The sequence below is a fragment of the Artibeus jamaicensis genome, unplaced genomic scaffold, assembly GCF_021234435.1.
Source record: "Artibeus jamaicensis isolate MK-2021 breed Jamaican fruit bat unplaced genomic scaffold, CSHL_Jam_final scaffold_369, whole genome shotgun sequence".
NCBI classification, from domain to species: Eukaryota; Metazoa; Chordata; class Mammalia; order Chiroptera; family Phyllostomidae; genus Artibeus; species Artibeus jamaicensis.
In genome coordinates this window covers 1,511,781-1,531,217 of record NW_026522042.1, presented here as the reverse complement: position 1 = coordinate 1,531,217, position 19,437 = coordinate 1,511,781, and the positions used below count along the sequence as shown (strand labels likewise).

Here is a 19,437-nt window from a genome sequence, read left to right as displayed (position 1 = left end):
TGGTCCTTGGAGGAGGAGGTCCCCCAGACCTGGCGTCCCTGCCCACGGCCTGGGCCTGCCACCGTGGGGGTGGGGGTGGGGGTGTCTCTGCAGTGGGAGTCCCTGAGCCTGTGTCTCTGCCCTGTGCGTGTGCTCTGCTCACAGAGGTGAAGAGCTCGGAGGAGCAGTACAACCAAATAGCGATCCCGAACGAGGAGAGCGTGGTCGTTTATTACAAGATCCGACAGCAGCTGGCCAGGCTGGGGAAGGAGGTGGAGGACTACATCCACAAGCCCAAGTACTGCCTGCCGTTTCTGCAGCCCGGCCGTCTGGTGAAGGTGGGCTGCGCCCCACGGCACGCTCGGGTGCTCGGGTGTGCGGTGGGCTTGGGTGGCTGCTCCGCTGTTTCCTGGGTCAAAAAAGTGCTTCCTGCCGCGGTAGTTCATCCACCGGAATTACACTGTTTTCTGGGTTTCACGTGGCTCTGGTTAAGGGGCGTCATTAATCAGATTTTCATTTGGGGGGATACAAACTGAAGCAGACAGTTTTGGAAATTAACATTCAGAATACTTCTGGTTATAAAGTCTAAAAGCGAAGGCAGTTTTCGTTGCAACCAAGGCAGCTTTAGGGCTAAGGCGAGTCCACCAACAAGCCGGACGTCCTCAGAGCAGAGTCACCTCTGAGGTTTGCCAGGCGGGAGGTCCGTGCTGCCGCCGCCCCGGGGGCCTTCGCAGTGAGTGCGGGCGACTTCTCCCCATGGGGGTCGTACTGTTTCTGCGACTCGAGCAAATGCTTCCGCGGGAAGACTCCGTTTTACTAGCCGGTAAAAGGAACTCTGAGATTGCCTTTTGGGCGTGAATGTTCTTGTTCACCTCCTTTTCTTTCTCTCAGGTGAAGAATGAAGGAGATGATTTTGGTTGGGGAGTGGTGGTGAATTTCTCAAAAAAGTCAAATGTTAAGGTAAACCGTTATTCCTAAATTACAATATTATATAGATCGTTAGTGGAATGTTTGTTTTTTAGATTCATAAAATTGACCAAGGTATAAAAAAAGTATTATCTTAAGAGGAAGTATATAATAAATTTTCCCACAAGGAATTAGTTTTTTAATAATCTTAAGTTTTGTTCTAAAAATAGTATGGCTATTTTCTGAATAAAAGAACAAATTTTAATTTCATGACAGTTTATATTTTTTCGCAGAGTTTATCAGTCCTTTATGTTATACTCATTTTAAAATTGGAAATAAGAAAAACCAGCTTTTGACTCTGAAGACTGGCATTGTGATTTGGGTGTGAGAGAGTTAGAGAACTGAGGAGAGCCGGTCGGTTTTACTGGTTCTCCGAGTGCGGGCGGTAGTAAAGGCGGTTTTGGTCGGCACCCCAGCGTTTGGAGCAGACTGGTTAGATGTGCAGCGAAGGGCGACTGCCAGTCGCTGAGGACGCCTGGACCTGGGCTCCGCCGTCCTGCCCGTCACGTCCTCTGCAGCCCGTTGTCTGCAGACCCGAGGCCTGAAGCGAGACGCTGTGTGTCCCCGTGGATGTCTTTCTGTCCCCGTGGAGGGGTGTGCGGCCGGTGTGTCTCGCGGCTGGCCATGTCATGGCTCGGTGTCCCGGACGTCCTCGCCCTGCCTGTGCGCAGGGGCGGTGAGGACCCGTGCTCTGGGTGGGAGGCGGCCCTGGGCTGAGTGAACCTGGAGATGGCGAGGCCACTGCTGTGGAGAAGCGAGTGTGTTGGGAGGTCTGTGACAGGTGTCACGGTGAGTGACCGGTGACTGTCCAACTGAAGAGCTTCTGAGGATACTTGGTGTACAAACTGCCGATTATGAACTGACAGGACTTTTCTAAGGGTTGTCAGGGCCAGTGCAGCTCCTTTGCCCCAGTTCAGCACTGACGCTGGACACAAACCCCCGCGCTCCGTCTGTGGTGGTCCGTGGGGAGTCGGGGTGAGGTCGGGGCAGCTGGTGGTGGCCACTTCAGGGCAGGTGGATACAAAGGGCACCTGGAGTGGGGGTGGGGTAGTGGGGGGGTTACGTCTGAGAAGAAAGGGGGTTTAAAGCGGTAAAGGGAACCTGGGAGAAGGGGCAGACTTTGGTTTGCTGCCTGGTGGCGGTGGAGAGGCCGCGGGCCCCGTGGGCCTGGGCCGTTCCCGGTGCCGGGACGGGCTGGCGCAGGTCGGGGCGGAAGCACAGGCGTGAGTGCTGGAGAGCGGGGCAGGCGTGGGAGGCGGTGGTTCTGTGAGTGTGTCCAGGTCCTTGTGTGAGAGGCGGGTGTGGTCAGAAGGAGTTTGAAGGGTCCCGGAAGAACTGGCTGGGCAGAGACGCAGGTCAGTGAAGGGGACTCATCTTCCTTCAAGGTGAGCACACGGGGGGGGGGGGGGGGGGAGGACACACGGGAGGGTTCGGATGGAGGACACGCAGCCAGGACCGTGCGGGGGAGCGCGGGGGTGTGATTACCATTGTGGTTTTGGTTTGCGTTTGGAAGTACGCGCTAAGCAGTCGGTAGTTTGTTGCAGAAAGAGACTTTAAGTGTGGATTCATTGTCATTTCTGGATACTTTTCGTTTCTGAGCAGGAACTGTGTGGAGGAGGGACCGAGCAGTCACTTCTTTGCCATGTGTCCCTCAGTTGAAATAGTCTTTATCTACTTTATGCAAAGGAGATGATTCAAGTATTGAACTGAAAAGCAGGAAGGAGTCCCTGACCTGGCGGCTGGGTTGGTGCAGGCCTCACCCGAGGGGCCCTTCGCTGAAGAGAGGAAGGGTCTGTCGCTGTCGGGACGGCCGCTCTTGAAGGCACCACTGCGGTGCGGCAGGCGCCATTAGCCCTTAGGTCCCGGGAGTCGGGGTCTCGTTGGAGACCGAGGCCTCCGGAGAGAGTATTCAGTGGTGGGGTGTGAAGCCGCACTGCAAGGCGCCGGTGTGGGCAGGCTGTGGACTCGCCTACTTGCAGTTCATGTTGTTTACTCGGGCGACTCGGAGACGCGGGTTGGTTTTGTGATCCTGGTAACTTCAGTTTTAAAACACTCCAGTCTACTAACAAATACAGTCACAGACTTGCGGCAGAAACTCAGAACGGCGTGGTACGCCCAGGGTCGTGCTGCTGTTGGACACAGTGAGTGTCGGGGGCTTCTCTCTGCTCGCCCCGTGTTGCAGCCGAAGGCCGAGGGGCCTGCGTTGCACGGAGTCAGCGCTTGCTGGCAGCGTGTGCTGGTCGCCATGCTCGGGGCCCCGCACCCGGCCCGAGAGTCAGTGACGCCCTTGTCCTTGTTCTTCCAGCCCAACTCTGGGGAGCTGGACCCCCTCTACGTGGTGGAGGTGCTTCTGCGCTGCAGCCGAGAAAGCCTGGAGAACTCCGCGACCGAGGCGGCCAAGCCGGCCAAGCCCGACGAGAGGGGCGAGATGCAGGTGCGCTCGGTTCTCTCCTGCTGTTGCAGGCGCTTTGGGAGCCACGTGCGGCCACGGGTTCTGGGAAGCGACCGTGATGGAGGCGTCGTCGTGTGCCCAGATGGGAAGCTCCACGGTCAACTTCAAGGGGTGTCGGGGCCATCAGTAAAGTGAGGCCCGGACTTAAGGTTCTTCTTCTGATCAAGTCTGTGGCAAGGCTGATAACGACAAAGTGAAAGATAAAAAAGAATTGAACCTGCATTTTCACACGAAGTTGGGTTTTACCTGGGCCATAAAACCGTTTCTCGTTATTTTTATGATCTGACAGTTACACAGCTTTATTCCATCCATGTGGCATGTTGCACTCCTGTGAGAACAACCGAAGCACCATTTGACCACGAGTAGTTCCTGCCTGTGGTTCCGTAATTAAAGTCATTTAACTCACATGCCTTTGATGAAACGCGAGACATTCAGTTTGCCATAGGAGGGCCCATGTTTCTTGAACGCCTCCTATTTATACGTTAAAATAATTAAAATGGTTGTAGGTGAACACTTAGGCTTCAGGGGTGTAATGGAGAGCCAACGACGCCGTGGGGTTTCCGTGGTTTGAGTCTCCCCGTCAGGCGTGTGGCGTGTTGTCTCGGTCGCCCCGAAGGAGCCTGGTTGGTGGGGAGGCGCGTCTGTGGCTGCAGCCCCACAGGCTGCCGCTCGGGGTCGGCCAGGTGCCTGAGCATCAGAGTGGGCGCATTTCAGACGACTGTCGTCATGAAACACTTTAAATAAGGGTTTCAAAGTGCACTTGGAGTTCCGGGCTGCGATTAGCCGCCGGCCTCTGTTGCTCGGTCTTCGGTCTGTCTGCACAGCTGCAGCTCCTGCGAAGCCTGTGTGGGTTTCTCCCTCGTGCTAACGAGGCCGAGACTCACACGCTGGGCGTGTGTTCCCTGTGCCCGAGGGGCCTCGGAGCTCCTGCCCGTGGCCCAGCGAGTGTGTTGCCGCCCTGGCACTCTGCTCTCGCTGCCGACGGCGACGAGGTGTCGTGGGGACAGACAGCCTCTGCAGGTGCTTCCCCGGCCCCCAAGCCCCCGAGAGTGTCTTTCTGCTCCTGGCACAGTTTTCCTTGATTGAGATGCAGCTGGCACAGAGCTGTCCTGGGACACTTTCTCTCCTGTTCTCTGCGCCCGCAGTGCGAAGGACACTGAGGGGCTGTGCTGGCAGGGTCAGGTGTGGTCTCTGGCTGCAGCTTAATGGCAGGGGGGGCACTTCGTGGGTAAGGAGCTAGGTGAACATCCAAGACGGATCCTCCCACGGGGGGGGGGGGCTTGTAAAGGGAAGGCTTTGTGAAGAAGTGAGAGATGAAACACCCCTCAGGACGGTGGGAGCGTTTCTGCCCGAGCAGCGGTGCATCCCAGCGGAGGGAGCGGCGGGCACCAAGCCCGTGTCCTCCACTCTGTGAGGAGCGCGAGGCGTTCTGTCCTCTCTGGGCAAGTGGCAGAGGCGTCAGGGAACACAGGAGGGGACCTTTCAGGGACCGACGCCGGATGTGGGAGGCGGTGTCGGGGGTTTAGCAGCGTGCAGTGGTGATCATAACACTGAGCCCGCTTGTTGGCAGGTGGTTCCGGTTTTGGTGCATCTCCTGTCTGCCATCAGCAGCGTCCGGCTGTACATCCCCAGAGACCTGCGGCCGCTGGACAACAGGCAGAGCGTGCTCAAGTCGATCCAGGTGGGCGCACGGCGTCGGACATCAACTCTGAGCAAATAGGGACGCGAGAAGGCAATGGCGTCCTCCCGAAGGTGGGGCTGGCTTTCAGGAAGCTGTGCCCACCACCAGCGGGGCTGCTTCTTTACAGTAAAAGCAGCGGTGGCCCAGCTTCGGCAGGCTGCGCCCTCTTGGTCTTCCCGCAGCGGGCCACTGAAGGGGCCGCGGCGGAGTGGGGCCTCACACCGGACGCCAAACAGGAGTGACAGCGATGTGTCAGGTCACCTCCCCGGCCTCTCAGCTGTTTTTGGTGTAGTTAGTAAGTGGGTGAAATAGCTTTATTTAAAAATATATATATATATATGGCTTTCTGGAGCATTCTATTTTCAGTGAAAGGAGGGCCTGGTTGGCTGCTTGGTGAATGAGCACTTGGGCCCGAGGGGCTCTGGGCACAGAGGTGGGGCGCCCACCCGGGCCTCTCCAGGCTGCAGTCCTTGAAACTGTCTCACGGACACACCTGTTTGTTTAATCCCTGACCGCCCAACCCCGTCTTACCCTCGAAGGCCCCGGGGACCCGGCCGCGTGGAGCGGCCCCTCTCTGTGGACTCACCCCCACCCTGTGTGCCGTCAGGCCCGTGAGGAAAGGCAGCAGTAGGCATCCGGGCCCTGTACAAGGGGCTGTTTCTGCCTCAGACAGGCCCCCCGGGAGTCAGCCCCAAGGACACAGTCCGAAGGTTGAAAGCAGCTCCTGCTGGTAGGAGGTGCTCAGGACAGGGTTGTCCGAGAGGACAGGAAGTTTCAGCAGCCGTCGAGGTGGACGTGACGGGCTGTGGGAGAGGCGTGCCGCTCCCCGGACGCGTGCCGTCTGTGCCGGATCGCTAACCAGGCGTGGCGCGCCCCAGGGCTTCCCAGCACAGGCCCCCACAGAGGCGGGCAGGTCTGAGCTCCAGCTGCGCAGCAGCCTGCTCGTCCCCGTGTCTGTGCTCGGAGAGGAACACGAGAGAAAGCGCTGATTCTGCGCAGGCCGGTCGGGCGGTGCCTCCCAGTGTGGAGTGACCTCCAACCCTTCCTTCCAGGAAGTGCAGAAGCGGTTCCCGGACGGCGTCCCGCTGCTGGACCCCATCGACGACATGGGCATCCAGGACCAGGGGCTGAGGAAGGTCATCCAGAAGGTGGAGGCGTTCGAACACCGCATGTACTCCCACCCGCTGCACAGCGACCCCAGCCTGGAGGCCGTGTACACGCTCTGCGAGAGGAAGGCGCAGGTGCGGGGGGCGCGGGCGCGGCGAAGGGCGTTTCACTCTAGTGTGGCATTTGATGGGGTTTTTTAGCCGTGTTTTTAATGAGACACACGCTACGTAGCGTGATGTTCACACTTTCAAAGCTCACGGCTCAGTGGTCTTTAGTCGATCCGCAGCTGTCTGCAGCCGTAACCACTGTCAGGTTCCGGAACCTCTCCACACCTGTGGAAGAAGCCTCGTGCCAGTCGGCCCCTCCCTCCGGCCCTGGCGCTGCAGTCCCGTGGGCGTGCCCCTCGCTGAACTCCGCGGCACGTGACCCTTGGTGTCCGCCCCTTCCCTGCGCGTGGCGTCTGCGCGGCTCGCTCCCGGGGGTGTACCAGGCAGTGCTCAGCCGCCGTGCAGCGCCCCATGTCGGGTTCGGGCGCACGTTGGTTGGTGGACCTTGGGGTCCCCTGTGGCTGTCAGGAGTGACGCTGCCGTGAACGCTTGTGTCCCTGTGCTCATGCGGGTGTGCGTTCCCATGTCTCCTGGGTGGACTCGGTGGAAGGCTGGGCCGCGCAGTGACTCGAGGCCCAGCTCCGAGGGACCGCCCAGCTGGTTTCCCAAGGGCCCGCGCCCCTTCCCGTCGGCACCGGCAGTGTGGGCGGCGTCCAGGCTCGGCGCCCGGCGCAGCGCTTGTTCTGCGTGCCGTTCTCTGTGCCGTGCGGCCAGCCTGGTGGCAGGAGGCTCCGGCCACTCGGCTCTTCATGGGCGTTGGCTGTGGTTGGGGCAGAACAGGCGTCCGACAGGTGTTCTGAACGGAATTTAGGAGAAGCTTTTGGACGTGAGCCCGTTCCTTCCGCTGCCCAGCTCCCTGCAGCCGGGACCTTCGTCCTGCACGCGTGTTGCTTCCTCCTGGGCCGGGCGGCTCCTGTGAGCGCACCTGTTCGCCTTCGCTCACACGCCACTCGGCCACACTCTTCGTCCTCCCAGACTAGACAGTAAGCTGCTTCGGGTCAGGTGTCCCGCCTCCGCTCCTACACTGATCTGTCTTCATGAAGCAGGCGTGTGGCATGTGTGGAGTAACTGAGTAGAAGCCTCTCAGCTGGGGGGTAGTGTGTGCAGCTCAAGTGTTGGCTTTCCGTGAGCGAACCTGACGTGGCCTGTGACATGCAGCTGTGTTCTCAGTGGACGGGGTGTCCGGGCTTGGCCACTGTGAAGGCTCTTGTCACCGCAGGGAGGCGGACACAGCTGGTCCTGGGGGCTCACCACTTAGTGGTGAGCAGGGCTCTCTCTTTCTGCCTGACTCAGCAGAGCCGCTCCCTGCCTGCTCCTGCGCTGGCCCTGCCTCTGCCCGTGGCCACCAGCGGGTCCCCTGGATGGACAGTCCCACAGTGTGGGGCAGATGGGAGCTTGACCGGTGGTGGGAAAGCTCCGAGGAGAACGTGGTGGGGAATCACAGAGAGGCGTCCGTTGTCCGTTGTCCGAGCCACTTGGGCCGAAGGAGGCCCTGGGAGGTGGCTGAGGGGCGGGCTGGATACATTGTTGCAGAGACTCTGCAGCACAGAGAGAGCGGCGGCTGCCGGAGCATCACGTTAGTGGGCGGGGCCCACAACCGCGGGAGTGTGAGCTCGGTTTGGCGAGAATGAGGACGTGCACCTGGAAGGCTGGAGGGGGAGCCTCCGGTAGTTGTTGGGGCAGTGCAGACGTAGTGTCCCCCACCCGATCATCTGTAAGGTGCTTTCACTGACATGTTTTTAAAGGTACTTATTTTTAGACAGAGGAAGGGAGGGAGAGAGACATCAGTGTGTGGTTGCCCCTCAAGCGTCCCACAACCCAGGTATGTGCCCTGACTGGGAATCGAACTGGCGACCCTTCTGTTGGCAGTTCACTGTGCTCAATTCACTGAGCCACACCAGCCAGGGCTCAAATTTTTAGTGAATGAAAACTGCAGAGTTAACACTTCAGGGGACAACCCGTCTTTGGTGACCTCCAGTGAGTGCAGGATAAAGTTCACATCCCTTAGCCAAACCTAAGAAGCCTTCAGAACCCGACCCCTCGACGCTCCTCATGCGAAGGGCCTGCGGCCCTGACCCAGCAGCCTCCCCACCTCTAGGGACAGAGGCCGTGACCCGCTGCCCGTCCGTCTGCCTCCTGGGGCTTCCCCACCTACCAGCGCCCCCTCCCGAGGCCCCTCCGCCTTCAGGCAGGACCCTGCTCCGTCCCCAACTCCTGGAGCTTTTCAGCAAGAACCACAGCTCCCTGCTGTGCCTCCCGAGGTTCAGGTGGACGTTGACACTTCCCATACGGTCACTACCCTCTTCCCTCATGTCCCACGACTGCGGACACCTGCTCCGCTCTCGCCGTCCACCTCCCTGCTGACACTCTGCCGGTGAAGCGTGCGGCGCGGGGCCCTTACGCGCTGCCTTTGGTCTCACCGCGCGGGGGAAGCCCACTGTGCCCCGTCCCCGCACTGAGCCCCTTTGCCCTGTGCCCACCGCAGATCGCACTGGACATTAAGTCGGCAAAGCGAGAGCTCAAGAAAGCGAGGACAGTCCTGCAGATGGACGAGCTCAAGTGCCGCAAGCGCGTCCTGAGGCGGCTGGGGTTTGCCACGTCTTCCGACGTCATCGAGATGAAGGGGCGCGTGGCCTGTGAGATCAGCAGGTGAGCCTGGCCCGGGCGCCGGTCTCCTTCACGCCGGTGGGGCGGGCGGGCTTGGACCAGGAAAGGGGGGACTGGAAAGGGACAGTTTTTAAGTCCTCTCGGGCCGCCCTCGCCGACACCACTGGCGTGTTGATTCCATCTCCATCGTCATGCGTGTGGGATTTCTACTTAATTGTCATCTCACTGTAGACGATTTAGCGTCCTCGTTAAAACACTGAGGGGCAGTGCAGTGCGGGCGGCTGGGCAGCCTCGATGAGTGACCACGGTGTGCGGGCGGCTCTGCTGCTCCGGGGGCACCGGGGCTGCGGCCTCCTCTGCTTCACAGTCGTCTGCCAGGTCTCCAGGTGCAGACGGGTGGGGAGGCCCTCGGGGCCAGGCAGTGATGGGCGGGGCGGCTTTGTGCTGGCGGCCGCAGGCTGGGGGGCGGCTGCTCACCCCCACCGGCGGGTGCGGCTGACGGCGCAGGGCCCGCCGTCCCCTTGGGCGGCAGCCCACGCCCAGGGAGCGTGTGCCGGAAGGTTGTCTGCACACTGACGTGTGGGCCGGTTCTCTCCCCGCGGCTGCAGCGCCGACGAGCTGCTCCTGACCGAGATGATGTTCAACGGCCTCTTCAACGACCTGTCGGCGGAGCAGGCGGCCGCCCTGCTGAGCTGCTTCGTGTTCCAGGAGAATGTGAGTGTGTGCCGCCCGGCATGTCCCGCCTCCGCCCCCGCGCCCTCCCGTGATCGGACGCCGGTGCTGCGTGCTCGGCGTGGACGTGGAAGCTTCACTTCCCACTGACCCGTCACGGGTAACACGGAGCGGAAGTCAGCGGGACGCTGGCACAGATGCCCCCTGGTCCCTGTGAGCGTCGTAGCTGCACCAGCAGGGGCACCAGAATCTCCCCCTCGTGACCCTAAAGTGTCTGGGTGCACACAGGTCACACCAGGTGGGCCGAGGGGCGCAGGGCAGACGGGTTCCTGGGCGGGTGCTGAGTGGCGTGCAGGGTCTGGAAGGGGCCGCCCCGGCGTGAGGGCAGGTTAGCGCAGGGCGGACCCGCCTGGCAGTGCCCCCATGGCACGGCTTCGGGGAGGGCCAGCGCAGCACCCCTGCCACCCCTGCCGTCTCTCATTCTTTCCCCTGCGGAGCGGAGAGCTCTGCTTTCTCATCCTTCCTCCAGCTTCCTGTTTGAGCGAGGAGTGACGTGGAGCCTGGCGTGCGATCATAGCCGCGCGCGTGTGTGTGAGTGTGAGTGTGAGAGGGAGAGGCGCAGGTCGAACCGAGTCTCAGTGGTGGTGCTTTCAGTGAAGGCACATCTGCTGCAACTCGCCTACAGTTGCTGTTTCACAGTGACCTGGGGTTACTTCGGGTCACACTCGCGTACAGTCCACTCTGACGCGGTTTTGTTTTGTGGAGTCAGTCTCTTGTGCAGACTTGTTCACCGGCACTGCCTCTGTCCTCATCACAGCAGGTTTTTGGTCCCTGGCCTTCTCCCGGATGGGCAGAAAGCCAGCCCCCGCCTTTGAGCGGCTTGTCCAAGTTCGTGTATGTTCTTGGTGACAGGCCCGAAACCCTGTCCTGCTAACCAACAAACTGACACGCTTCCCACTGGTGGGCCGTCGCCGTCAGGAGCCCACTCAGGTTCCAGCTGCGACTGCCCTGCCCTGGGTGGAGCTCTGATGGGGTGAAAGCCGAGGCCCTGTTTCCGAGGCCCTTCAGCCCGGAGCTCGGTTTCCGCGGACGGGGAGTGGCCTACAAGCCACAGCTGCGCCGAAGCCACACCACGACGGGACCGCTCACAGCCCTTCTGACGGGGCCTCGCTGCTCTGCAGGCTGACTCTGCTCGCTGTCCCTCGACCCCGTCCGTGGTCTCAGAGCGCTGGGTTCGCAGCCTCTGCACACCGAGTGGGGCGATGCTCTCCTGTGAAACGGGGTAGAATGTGGTAATTCAGGGCGAGCACAGTGTGTTTCTGCACACTGAATCTTTCAGAAATAAAGGCAAATAATGCCTGAGGTCTGTAATCTGACGTCAGTGGGTATCGTAAAAACTTTGTCTTGCAGCTTGTGTACACGGCACGTTCAGCGTGGGTTTCGCCTCTGACCTCCTTTTCTTTTACAGTCTAGCGAGATGCCCAAACTGACAGAGCAGTTAGCAGGCCCACTCCGTCAAATGCAGGTAAGGTTTTTCTTAAACCACGGGTTTTCCAAGTAGGGTATTGTAAACAAACCTTTTTAGACGGTCTGCTTATTCCGCTTACCGCTCACCAGGGACAGCCCCCGTCAGGGTCAAAGACGTTGGGGGGTGGCGTTCCACACCACGCAGTGCTGCTCACGGCAGGTTCCGACGTCCTGTGGGGGGAGCTCTGTGGCCGTGACCCAGCCGCCGTCCTCACCACGCAGCTCACCGTGTGGAGCTGCCGAGTGCGGACGAGTGGGCCTGGTGTGGACGGGCCGTCCAACCGCCCGGCGCTGCTCTGCTTCCTCAGGGTCGGGAGCGGCGCCCCGCGTGTCAGTTTTCTTGGGGCGAAGTGACTCCTGTCTCCCCGTTCAGTAGTGTACAGGAAGGTGAGCCTCCCAACGTGTCAGGGACGAGAAGGGAATCGTAGAGACGGCCCCTCAGTGGGACGTCGGAAGTGCCCTGGTGTTACTAAGAAGTTTGAACTTCCAGGGCCACGGGGGTCTCTGTGCTCGCAGGTGTCTTTGACCTCCTAGATTACCAAGGAGAGGAGGAGGAGTGTCTCGCGGGGGGAAAGAATGCCGTCTGTCCGCATGGGGGGCAGCCCCGTGGCGCTGCAGGGTGCATGGCTCCCCCCGCCCGCGGTGTCACCAGTCTGGTTTGTTAGTGAGACCGCGGGAGCAGCCCCCGTGCTGCTCTGGAAGAGCTGCCCTGGAGAGTTTCCGGTTTTGGTAGAAAAGGTGCAGCCGCCGGGAGAGCCTGGCGTGGCCTGCTTTCTGTGGCCGACCACTTCCACGTGATGGGAAGGTGCCACGTGGGACGGAAAGGGCCCGTGGCTGCCTCCGAGCAGGGAGTCCAGACGGCAGGCGCACCGCCGGCCGAGGAGAAGCCTGTGGGTGCTGGCTTTGGAACTCAAGGAGACACTGGTGTGGCAGCTCAGCGAGGGGCGTGTCCCCTTTTGTCTTCCAAGGAATGTGCTAAACGAATCGCGAAAGTCTCAGCAGAGGCCAAATTGGAGATTGACGAGGAGACGTACCTGAGCTCCTTCAAACCTCACCTGATGGACGTGGTGCACACCTGGGCGACCGGAGCAACGTTCGCCCACATCTGCAAGATGACCGACGTCTTCGAAGGTAGGCTGGACGCCGTGCGCGTCGCTTTAACGGAGTGTGAGCCTTGCAGCCCTTTAAATTCGGGGGGGAAACGGAGTCCTGTGCCTGTGCAGATCGAGTATGTTCCCCACAGTCCTCTGTGCTGTTCAGTGAGCGTCGTCCGCTCCTTCCGAATTCCTCGGGAAGCCCTTCTCACAGATCGCAGACCGAACAGGGGCCTGCTCAGTCGTGGGGGCGGTTTACGCTCCGGTTTCGCTCTCCTGGTGCCGACATGGCAGCCTGCTGTGTGGTCCACGGAGACAGTGGACGGAAAAGGCCGTCTGTCATTGCCTCTGTGAGAAGTCACACTGCGTCATAACACACAGTGCTCCGTGTTGTTCAGTTTGAGAAAAGTCGGGGCGGCGGCCCTGGGGATCCAGGACCCCCTGCAAGATTGACTCTGTGGGTGACATTCTGTCCTCTGAGCCTGAGTGGCACAGTGGGGGTGGTCTGACAGGGAGACCTGGAACTGCGCAGGGACTGGCGTAGCCGCCCCACGGCACAGCCGCGCCCCGGAGGCTGTTGCCCTCGCCACTTCCCCGGGGCCCTTTCTGCCTCCCTGGCTGTAGGAGCAGGGTGGCAGTGCTTGTCTCCTGGGGTGGCAAGGCACAGGCCGCAGAGAACCTAACAAGACTGTGGCCCTGCCCCAGCACGCGTGCCCGGAAGGTGCTGGGCCTCGCCCATGTTCTGTGACCGGGACGTGTGCGGCCCCGCCCCGCCTTCGTCCTACACCCAGTGACCAGCAGCGACTCCACCCTCTTCCAGCGCGAGGAGGCCCTTCGGCTGCCTGTGTGCAGGGGCGTCCCTCTCAGCCCACGCATTTGGTTGGCTTCTGTGTCATTTGTCTCTGTCCCACTGTCTTTGCTGTGGACACCCCGCGAGGAAGCCTGGCTGCTGGGAGCTGAGTGGCGTTGTTGGGGGTGGGCGGGGCCTTCCCCGGGACCCCGAGGGCCTTGTGCCTGCGGGAGGGTTCCCTGTGGCCTCCTGTCCTGTAGGGCTGAGCCTCCCCAGAGTCGGGCTCCATCTCAGAGGACACAGCCCCGGGGTAGGGGGAGCACAGCACGCCTCAGTGAATTCACAGCTGCCCGAGAGCCCTCGCTGACGCTCCTGCCGTGTGCCAGGGTCACAGGCACAGACCCGAGCGCCAAGAGCCCGGCCCGGCAGCTCTCGGGGGCCGGGACCCAGGCTGCCCTTGCTGAAGTCCGACCAGAAACTGCAGCCTCAGCGTCTCCACGAACACTCATGGGCTCAGGGCCCACGGAGGGTGGGGCCGGCCCCCCTTCCCTGCTGCCGCCTCGGGGGCGGGGTGGGGAGAAAGCCCCAATGATGGGCTGCGCTGTTCAGCTGGCAGGGAACCCTGTTGTTCCCCTGCTGGAAAACCCGTTGGCCCCTGGTGTCAGGACAGTGCCCGGGTGTCCAGTTAGCCCTGCGCTCGGGACCCTGACCAGGCAGCTTGTCAGCCCTCCCTGCGTGTCCGGGCCCGTCGGCCTGTGCCCCAGTTGCTCTCCCACGGCCAGGCTAGCTGCCCCTTGGGCTCCTTGGGCTCCGTGGGAGCAGGTGTCGCCGCGGGGAGCCCGCAGCTCTGCAGACCCTGCCCAGTGCAGCGCAGGCCGCCTGGCCCCTCCGGACGCCCCGAGCCTCCCGCCCAAGCCCGCCTCACGCGCCACGTCCCCCCCGACAGGCAGCATCATCCGCTGCATGCGGCGCCTGGAGGAGCTGCTGCGGCAGATGTGCCAGGCGGCCAAAGCCATCGGGAACACGGAGCTGGAGAACAAGTTCGCAGAAGGTGGGTGTCCGCCCGCCCCCTGCAGGGGCCCGGCCCCCCCCCCCAGAGGCGGGTGGTGGAACTCGAGGCCTTCTACCGAGCGTGTTTCCAAGTACAGGGCCTGGCAGAAGTGAGGCCGCCCGAGGGCGGTGGGGCGGGTCGGAACACGGACGTAGTGATTTGTAGTTTTAATTTGGACGTTTCACCTAAAATGTCAGATGCTGGGCTTGACTGGGATACTGCCACATTACAGAATGCCACGCTTGTCATAAAAAGGGGGCGTCACTGGGGCCGGACCCCGTACTTAGCGTGCGGTGCGCTTCCTGCGTGCCGGGCACCGTCCTGGGAGACGGAGGGGCAGCGTGTGCGGGGACGAGTCAGCCGTCACAGTGTATGGATCGGGTGGTGGCTTCCCAGGAACAGGCTGAGGAGGGGGGTGCGGCAGGACTGGGCGTGGCTGAGACCACGGTCCAGGCGCCTCGCCCGGGGCTGAGCCTGTGCCCTTCCCACGTGCCTGGTACCCGGGGAGACGCAAGAGGCCGTGTGATGGGGCACGGGGGGAGAAGGCCACCTCAGCGTCCTTCTGCGGTGGCCGCAGGCTTGGTGCCAGTTGCTGCTCTGGCCCGCTGGACCGCCCCCAGGGTGGTCATGGGGGAGAGACTGGGCCTGTGGGTGGGTCCCTACTCCCCGTGTTGGCCCAGCTGCAGGTCAGAGCCCCAGTGGCTTCTGAGGGGGAGGCTGCACAGTGGCCGGAGCTGCACCCAGACTCCGAACAGTGACCCATGTCTCTGCCCTGCCCTGGTCCTGAAGGGCCCTCACCTGGGAACTGGGGCCGCAGCACCTTCAGGCTGGAAATTCGTGCTTCTGGGCCAGTCCGTGGACAGCCCAGCCCCCCCCCCCCCCGAATGACTGTGTGTGAACAGACATCACCCGTCACACGCACATGCTCACACTGGGGTCACACCGTGAGGCGGGGTCTGGTGTCTGAGTCTCCCACCCCACACGGGCGCGTTCGGACCTGCTGGTCTCCCTTGTGTGTGTTTTGGGGGGGAGTGCCATCCTCAGCCCCCCAGGAGCGGGAACCACGTTTGTGTGGTTTTGAGAGGGTAAACAGTACCATATTTTCTTTCCTCAGGAATCACCAAAATCAAGAGAGACATCGTGTTTGCTGCCAGCCTCTACCTGTAGCCGTGGCGACGGGGGACTCGTGCGGTGGGGGCGGCGGGGCCTCAGACGTGGACTGTGGCGTGTGCACAAATCAAGCGTCATTACACACACGTGTGTACATAAGCGTTACATTTTTAATAAAAATGTACAGTGGGGCGTTTTAGTGAAAGGCTTGAAGTTTCCTGGTGAACTGAGAGCGGTCAGAGCCCCCGTCGGGCGGCTGTGCACACAGGGGCAGTGAGCGGCAGGTGGGGCAGCGGCGTCCCCACAGGCCCGTGGCAGAGGCGCCCCTCGTCCCGGGGCGGCCTCGGGAAGCCGGCGGCCTCACGGCTGCTGCGCGGTCCTGTAGTGGTTCCCCGCGGGGGGCGTCTCGTGCAGCGTGGTGTGCGAGTCCTCCTCCTTCCTGTCTTTTAAAGCAGAATTCCTCTCCTTGAAGAAGTCAGACACGTACACCACCTGCAAGGGACAGGTCGCACTCAGGGTGGCCCTGAGATGCGCGTGAGCACCCCCGACTGAGCCGCCGTGAGCGGGGGTGGGGGCGCATCGACCAACACGCCGACAGTTGTTAACAGGGCTCTTCCAGGCCGGCAGCTGCACCCTGCCCATCGGAGCTGTGCTTCGTGCAAACCCGGTTTTCACCCAGACCCCTGCCCTCTGTCCCCAGACGACTGCGGCCACCGGGCCTCCCGGCCTGGAACCGGCAACAGGCCCCGGCCCTGCCGTGGCCGTTTCTCACGCTGGGGGACCGGGTTCTATGCACGGCCCAGGTGTCATGCTGTGCCCAGCAGCGGGCTGCTCCCCTCGTACTTACGACCAGCACGGCCACCAGCGCGCCCTGGAGGAGGCCGGTCAGCACGTCGCTCCAGTGGTGCTTGTAGTCCGACACGCGCGAGAGGCCCACGTAGACGGCCGTGGCCACCAGGCCGAACTGCAGCGTGGGGCGCAGCAGCCGCGCCCAGTCCGCCTTCATCCTGGCCTGCAGATAGAGCTGACGGGCAAGGGAGGGGGTCAGCAATGGCCACGCGGCCAGGGCCTGGGCAGACCGTGTGAACTACCCCCGACACCCAGAAATCCGCCCTTGTAAACAAAAACCCTGCTGCCCTTTGACTTCCGTTCACACCACCTGTGGCTCTTTAACTTTTCGGGGTTTCAGGGGCAGCTCCGCCCCTCCCACCTGTATTGCAATTCCCATTAGAAGGTGGCCCTGTGGTCAGCTCGAAGCCCGGGGACCACACCTGCTTCAAGCCCCCACCCCCGACCCCAGGGAGCTCCATCGGCCCCGTCAGTCCCCGGGGCCGCAGACTCAGAACCGTCTGACCACGCAAATGCCACCCCATCCCAGCACGCTGTGTGTGCAGCGGCGGCCATGCCCCTGCCGGTTCTGCGACTGTCCTAACAGGCCCCAGCCCGAGAACGTCCCCTCCCTGCGTCCGCACCTTGGTCTGTGCAGCCCTGGAGCCGCAGGGGGTAGGGACTCGGGGTGTCCTGTGCGTGCTTAGCGAATCTGGACTCGTTAAAAAGTCTCTGGCCTAGTTTCTACCCAGAAAGACACCCTTTACACCCACGTAGAAAGTCGGCTGTGTGAGGGGCGGCCCCTCGGAGAGGTCCCCACCTGTGCCCACTTGCCCTGCTGACTGGGGGCACGAGAGGACCCTCCCTGCTCTGGGCCCCTTCTCGGGGGCGGCTTCCAGCCCAGCGAGCACTGCAGGGCAGAGGCAGCCGGCTGAGGAGCGCCCCCGCCCCGTGAGCCGAGGTGGGCGGTCAGCAGGGTGAGGGCTGCTGGCACTTTGGACAGCCCCCCTCTTTGCTGAGGCTACAAAACTGAACTAGGAGGCTGGTCTCTGGCGTCCAGAGTTGAGGGAACACAGGAGACTGACAAGTGAAGCCAAGCGGAGGGCGGGCCCCGCCCAGGTGTCCTGGCTGGACCGTGGACACTGCTCCACAGATTGCAGGGAGGACGCTTCCTCGAGCTGCCCCGACCCTGGCAACCTCCCTGCCTCTTCACTGAACAGAGGCGAGGCAAGGGTCCTGAGACCATGGAGACAGGACACAGGACTTGGAGAGGTGTAGGCATCTTGCTGAGGTGGGCGCTGCACCCACCGCCACCATGGACGCAACACGGCAAGAAAACGGTCCGGGCTCCCTGGGCTGTGCCCTGGCCCGCAAGGAGCCAGAGATGGGGCCTCCTGGGTCCTTCCCGTGTGGGACTCCGAAGCCCCCGTGGCCTCCCGCGGACTTGGGCAGCCTGCAGGCGTGCGGTAAGGAGTCTCCTGCCCGAGTGTGGTCCTGAACATGCTGTGACCACAACGAACGTCGGCCCGTGGGGCAGCAGTGACAGGCACCCCCGTGTGCTTTGGGTGAGACGCGTCCCCACCCGGACGGGCCCAGAGCCCCGGCACTGCCTGCACTGGCCGTCCTCGGCCCCTCCCCCCACGTGCCTGCCCCCGGGGAGCTCAGTGCAGCTCTGCCGAGGCCGAGTGGCGCCTGCGGCCCCTGCCCTCCTGTCCTGCACCGAGCCTTCCACACCAGTGACCCCGAGGAGGGGAGCCCCGAGCTTCCTGAGCTCAGGCCACCCCTTCTGTGGGGCCCACGCCCTCCTGCCACGGGCCTCCGAGTGCCTGCTTCCGGCTCCATTTCCGGGGCCTGAGAACTTGAACCCTGCTCCTCGCCCTTTGTGAGGGGAGGCTGTCCTCCCGAGGCCCTGGTCTGTGGCTCAGAGCCCGACCTCTGGACCCTTCCACTATCACCCCATCGGAAAGTGGCGTGCACGGGACCCGTCCCCAAATGACACACGAGGCCCTGAGCAGGAGCCTCCGATTCGGTTGCACCAACAGCCGCAGAGCAGGCTCTGCCGGCCGAGGGCCAGAGGGCAGTGGGGGGGCAGGCAGTGGCCAGCTGGGAGGAGGGCACACCTGAGACCGCTGTTCCTCAGAAGTAAAGCCGGTGGGTCCAAGTCACGGCAGCCCGTTTTCCTTGCAGAGACGGGCTGCCCCCACCCCACCTAGTCTCCGGGGGGGCCCAGGAACCGGCATGGCCAGCAAGGGCCCAGGGACAGGAGCCTGGGGGACTGGGCAGCGCCCCTGTGACAGGGTAGCCACGCCCCTCCTCCGTGGTCAAGCACCGACCTCAGACTCTGAGTCCCTCGTGAAGAAGGGCCAGATGGAGTGAGGGACAGGCCAGCAGAGCTGCCTGGTGAGGTCTCAGAGCCACAAACCCGTCTGGGACACATCGCCCGACATTCAAGTCTCAGCAACTGCAGGCCTTTCCCAGTTGCCCCAGCCCCCGCCACGCACCAGCAGAAGCCCCTGGGGTCCCCTCTGGAGAGACGGCTGGCTCTCCCAGTGGGATCTGGGACGCGGGGGGCCGGAGTGGCGCAGGGCAGTCAGCCCCTGCAGGGCAGCACATCTCCCGCAGCCCAGCTGCAGCCGCTTGGGGGCTGTGTCTAGGAGGCAGCCCCAGGCGCCGCGGCCGAGACGAACGCAGGACCAGCACTGGCGATTTCCAGGAACCGCGAAGCAGCCGCACCAGCTCCCTGTGCGGGCTCTGGCGCGGACCTGACTTTTATACAGCCCACCTGCAGTTTCTATGCTCTTCCAGCTTCTGGAATGTGGTTTTTCAAACAAAGCAAGATTCTGATAAAACTGACTTTAAATTCTGCCCAGCGAGACCTAATTAACTCCCAGCAGTCTCTTCTGCCTATTACACAGGGTGGGCTTCCGAGCATCACTCGCTCAGCGGTTGATGGGATCCCAATGCGGTGGGGGTGCCCGGCAATGACAAAGTTGGACAAAAACACAGCTACATAAAACCCCACTGAAAAAGTGAGACAAAAATTGTAGCCCGTCTGTTCCCAGACATCCTGGCCACCCCGTTCTGATCACCTCACACAGCGTGAGGACACGGGATGGAGTGGGATCGGGCCCTGTAGCCCCTGTGTGAGCCGTAATGCCAGCACCCCCCCCCCCCAGCCACACTCATCCCTCGTTCTCCGCACACGGCCTGGCAGGCCTCAGGGTCGTAGGGACAGCCGGACCTGGGGCAGCCCCCAGCCCCCCGGGGGACACCTGACCGGTCCCACCACGCAAGTCTGGGGCAGCGGAGAGAAACAGAACCTGGGCCACGAGAAGCCACAGCAGCTGCCTGTGCGTTCAATAAGCCGGAGGCCTCTCCCACAGCCCAGGGAGGATGCAGCCCCACAGAACACCTGCAGAGGGGACTCCGGCCCCCTGCCTGGGTCTTCAGTGGGACCTGTGGGGGC

General features: G+C 62.4%; 2 protein-coding genes across 4 annotated transcripts in view; one reads left to right on the top strand and one right to left on the bottom strand.

Moving 5' to 3' along the window:
- MTREX (Mtr4 exosome RNA helicase) overlaps nucleotides 1-15,348 on the top strand; it is a 43,098-nt gene extending 27,750 nt beyond the window's left edge. Inside the window, exons 18-28 of one of the 2 annotated variants that reach the window (XM_037145132.2) lie at nucleotides 145-317; nucleotides 871-939; nucleotides 3,251-3,379; nucleotides 4,968-5,078; nucleotides 6,131-6,319; nucleotides 8,778-8,941; nucleotides 9,508-9,613; nucleotides 11,040-11,096; nucleotides 12,067-12,229; nucleotides 13,929-14,033; nucleotides 15,148-15,348. In XM_037145132.2, coding sequence (XP_037001027.2) covers nucleotides 145-317; nucleotides 871-939; nucleotides 3,251-3,379; nucleotides 4,968-5,078; nucleotides 6,131-6,319; nucleotides 8,778-8,941; nucleotides 9,508-9,613; nucleotides 11,040-11,096; nucleotides 12,067-12,229; nucleotides 13,929-14,033; nucleotides 15,148-15,200 — 1,319 coding nt within the window. In that variant the 3' untranslated portion in view covers nucleotides 15,201-15,348. Of the gene's footprint in view, nucleotides 1-144; nucleotides 318-870; nucleotides 940-3,250; nucleotides 3,380-4,967; nucleotides 5,079-6,130; nucleotides 6,320-8,777; nucleotides 8,942-9,507; nucleotides 9,614-11,039; nucleotides 11,097-12,066; nucleotides 12,230-12,897; nucleotides 13,867-13,928; nucleotides 14,034-15,147 lie in introns of those variants that run through there. The other variant, XM_037145133.2, reaches the window with a different exon arrangement.
- Nucleotides 15,294-19,437, bottom strand: part of PLPP1 (phospholipid phosphatase 1) — a 50,137-nt gene continuing 45,993 nt past the window's right edge. For both annotated transcript variants that reach the window (XM_037145136.2, XM_037145137.2), the window contains exons 5-6: nucleotides 15,991-16,167; nucleotides 15,294-15,635 (exon numbers count right to left, since the gene is read on the bottom strand). In XM_037145136.2, coding sequence (XP_037001031.2) covers nucleotides 15,504-15,635; nucleotides 15,991-16,167 — 309 coding nt within the window. In that variant the 3' untranslated portion in view covers nucleotides 15,294-15,503. The remainder of the gene's footprint in view (nucleotides 15,636-15,990; nucleotides 16,168-19,437) is intronic.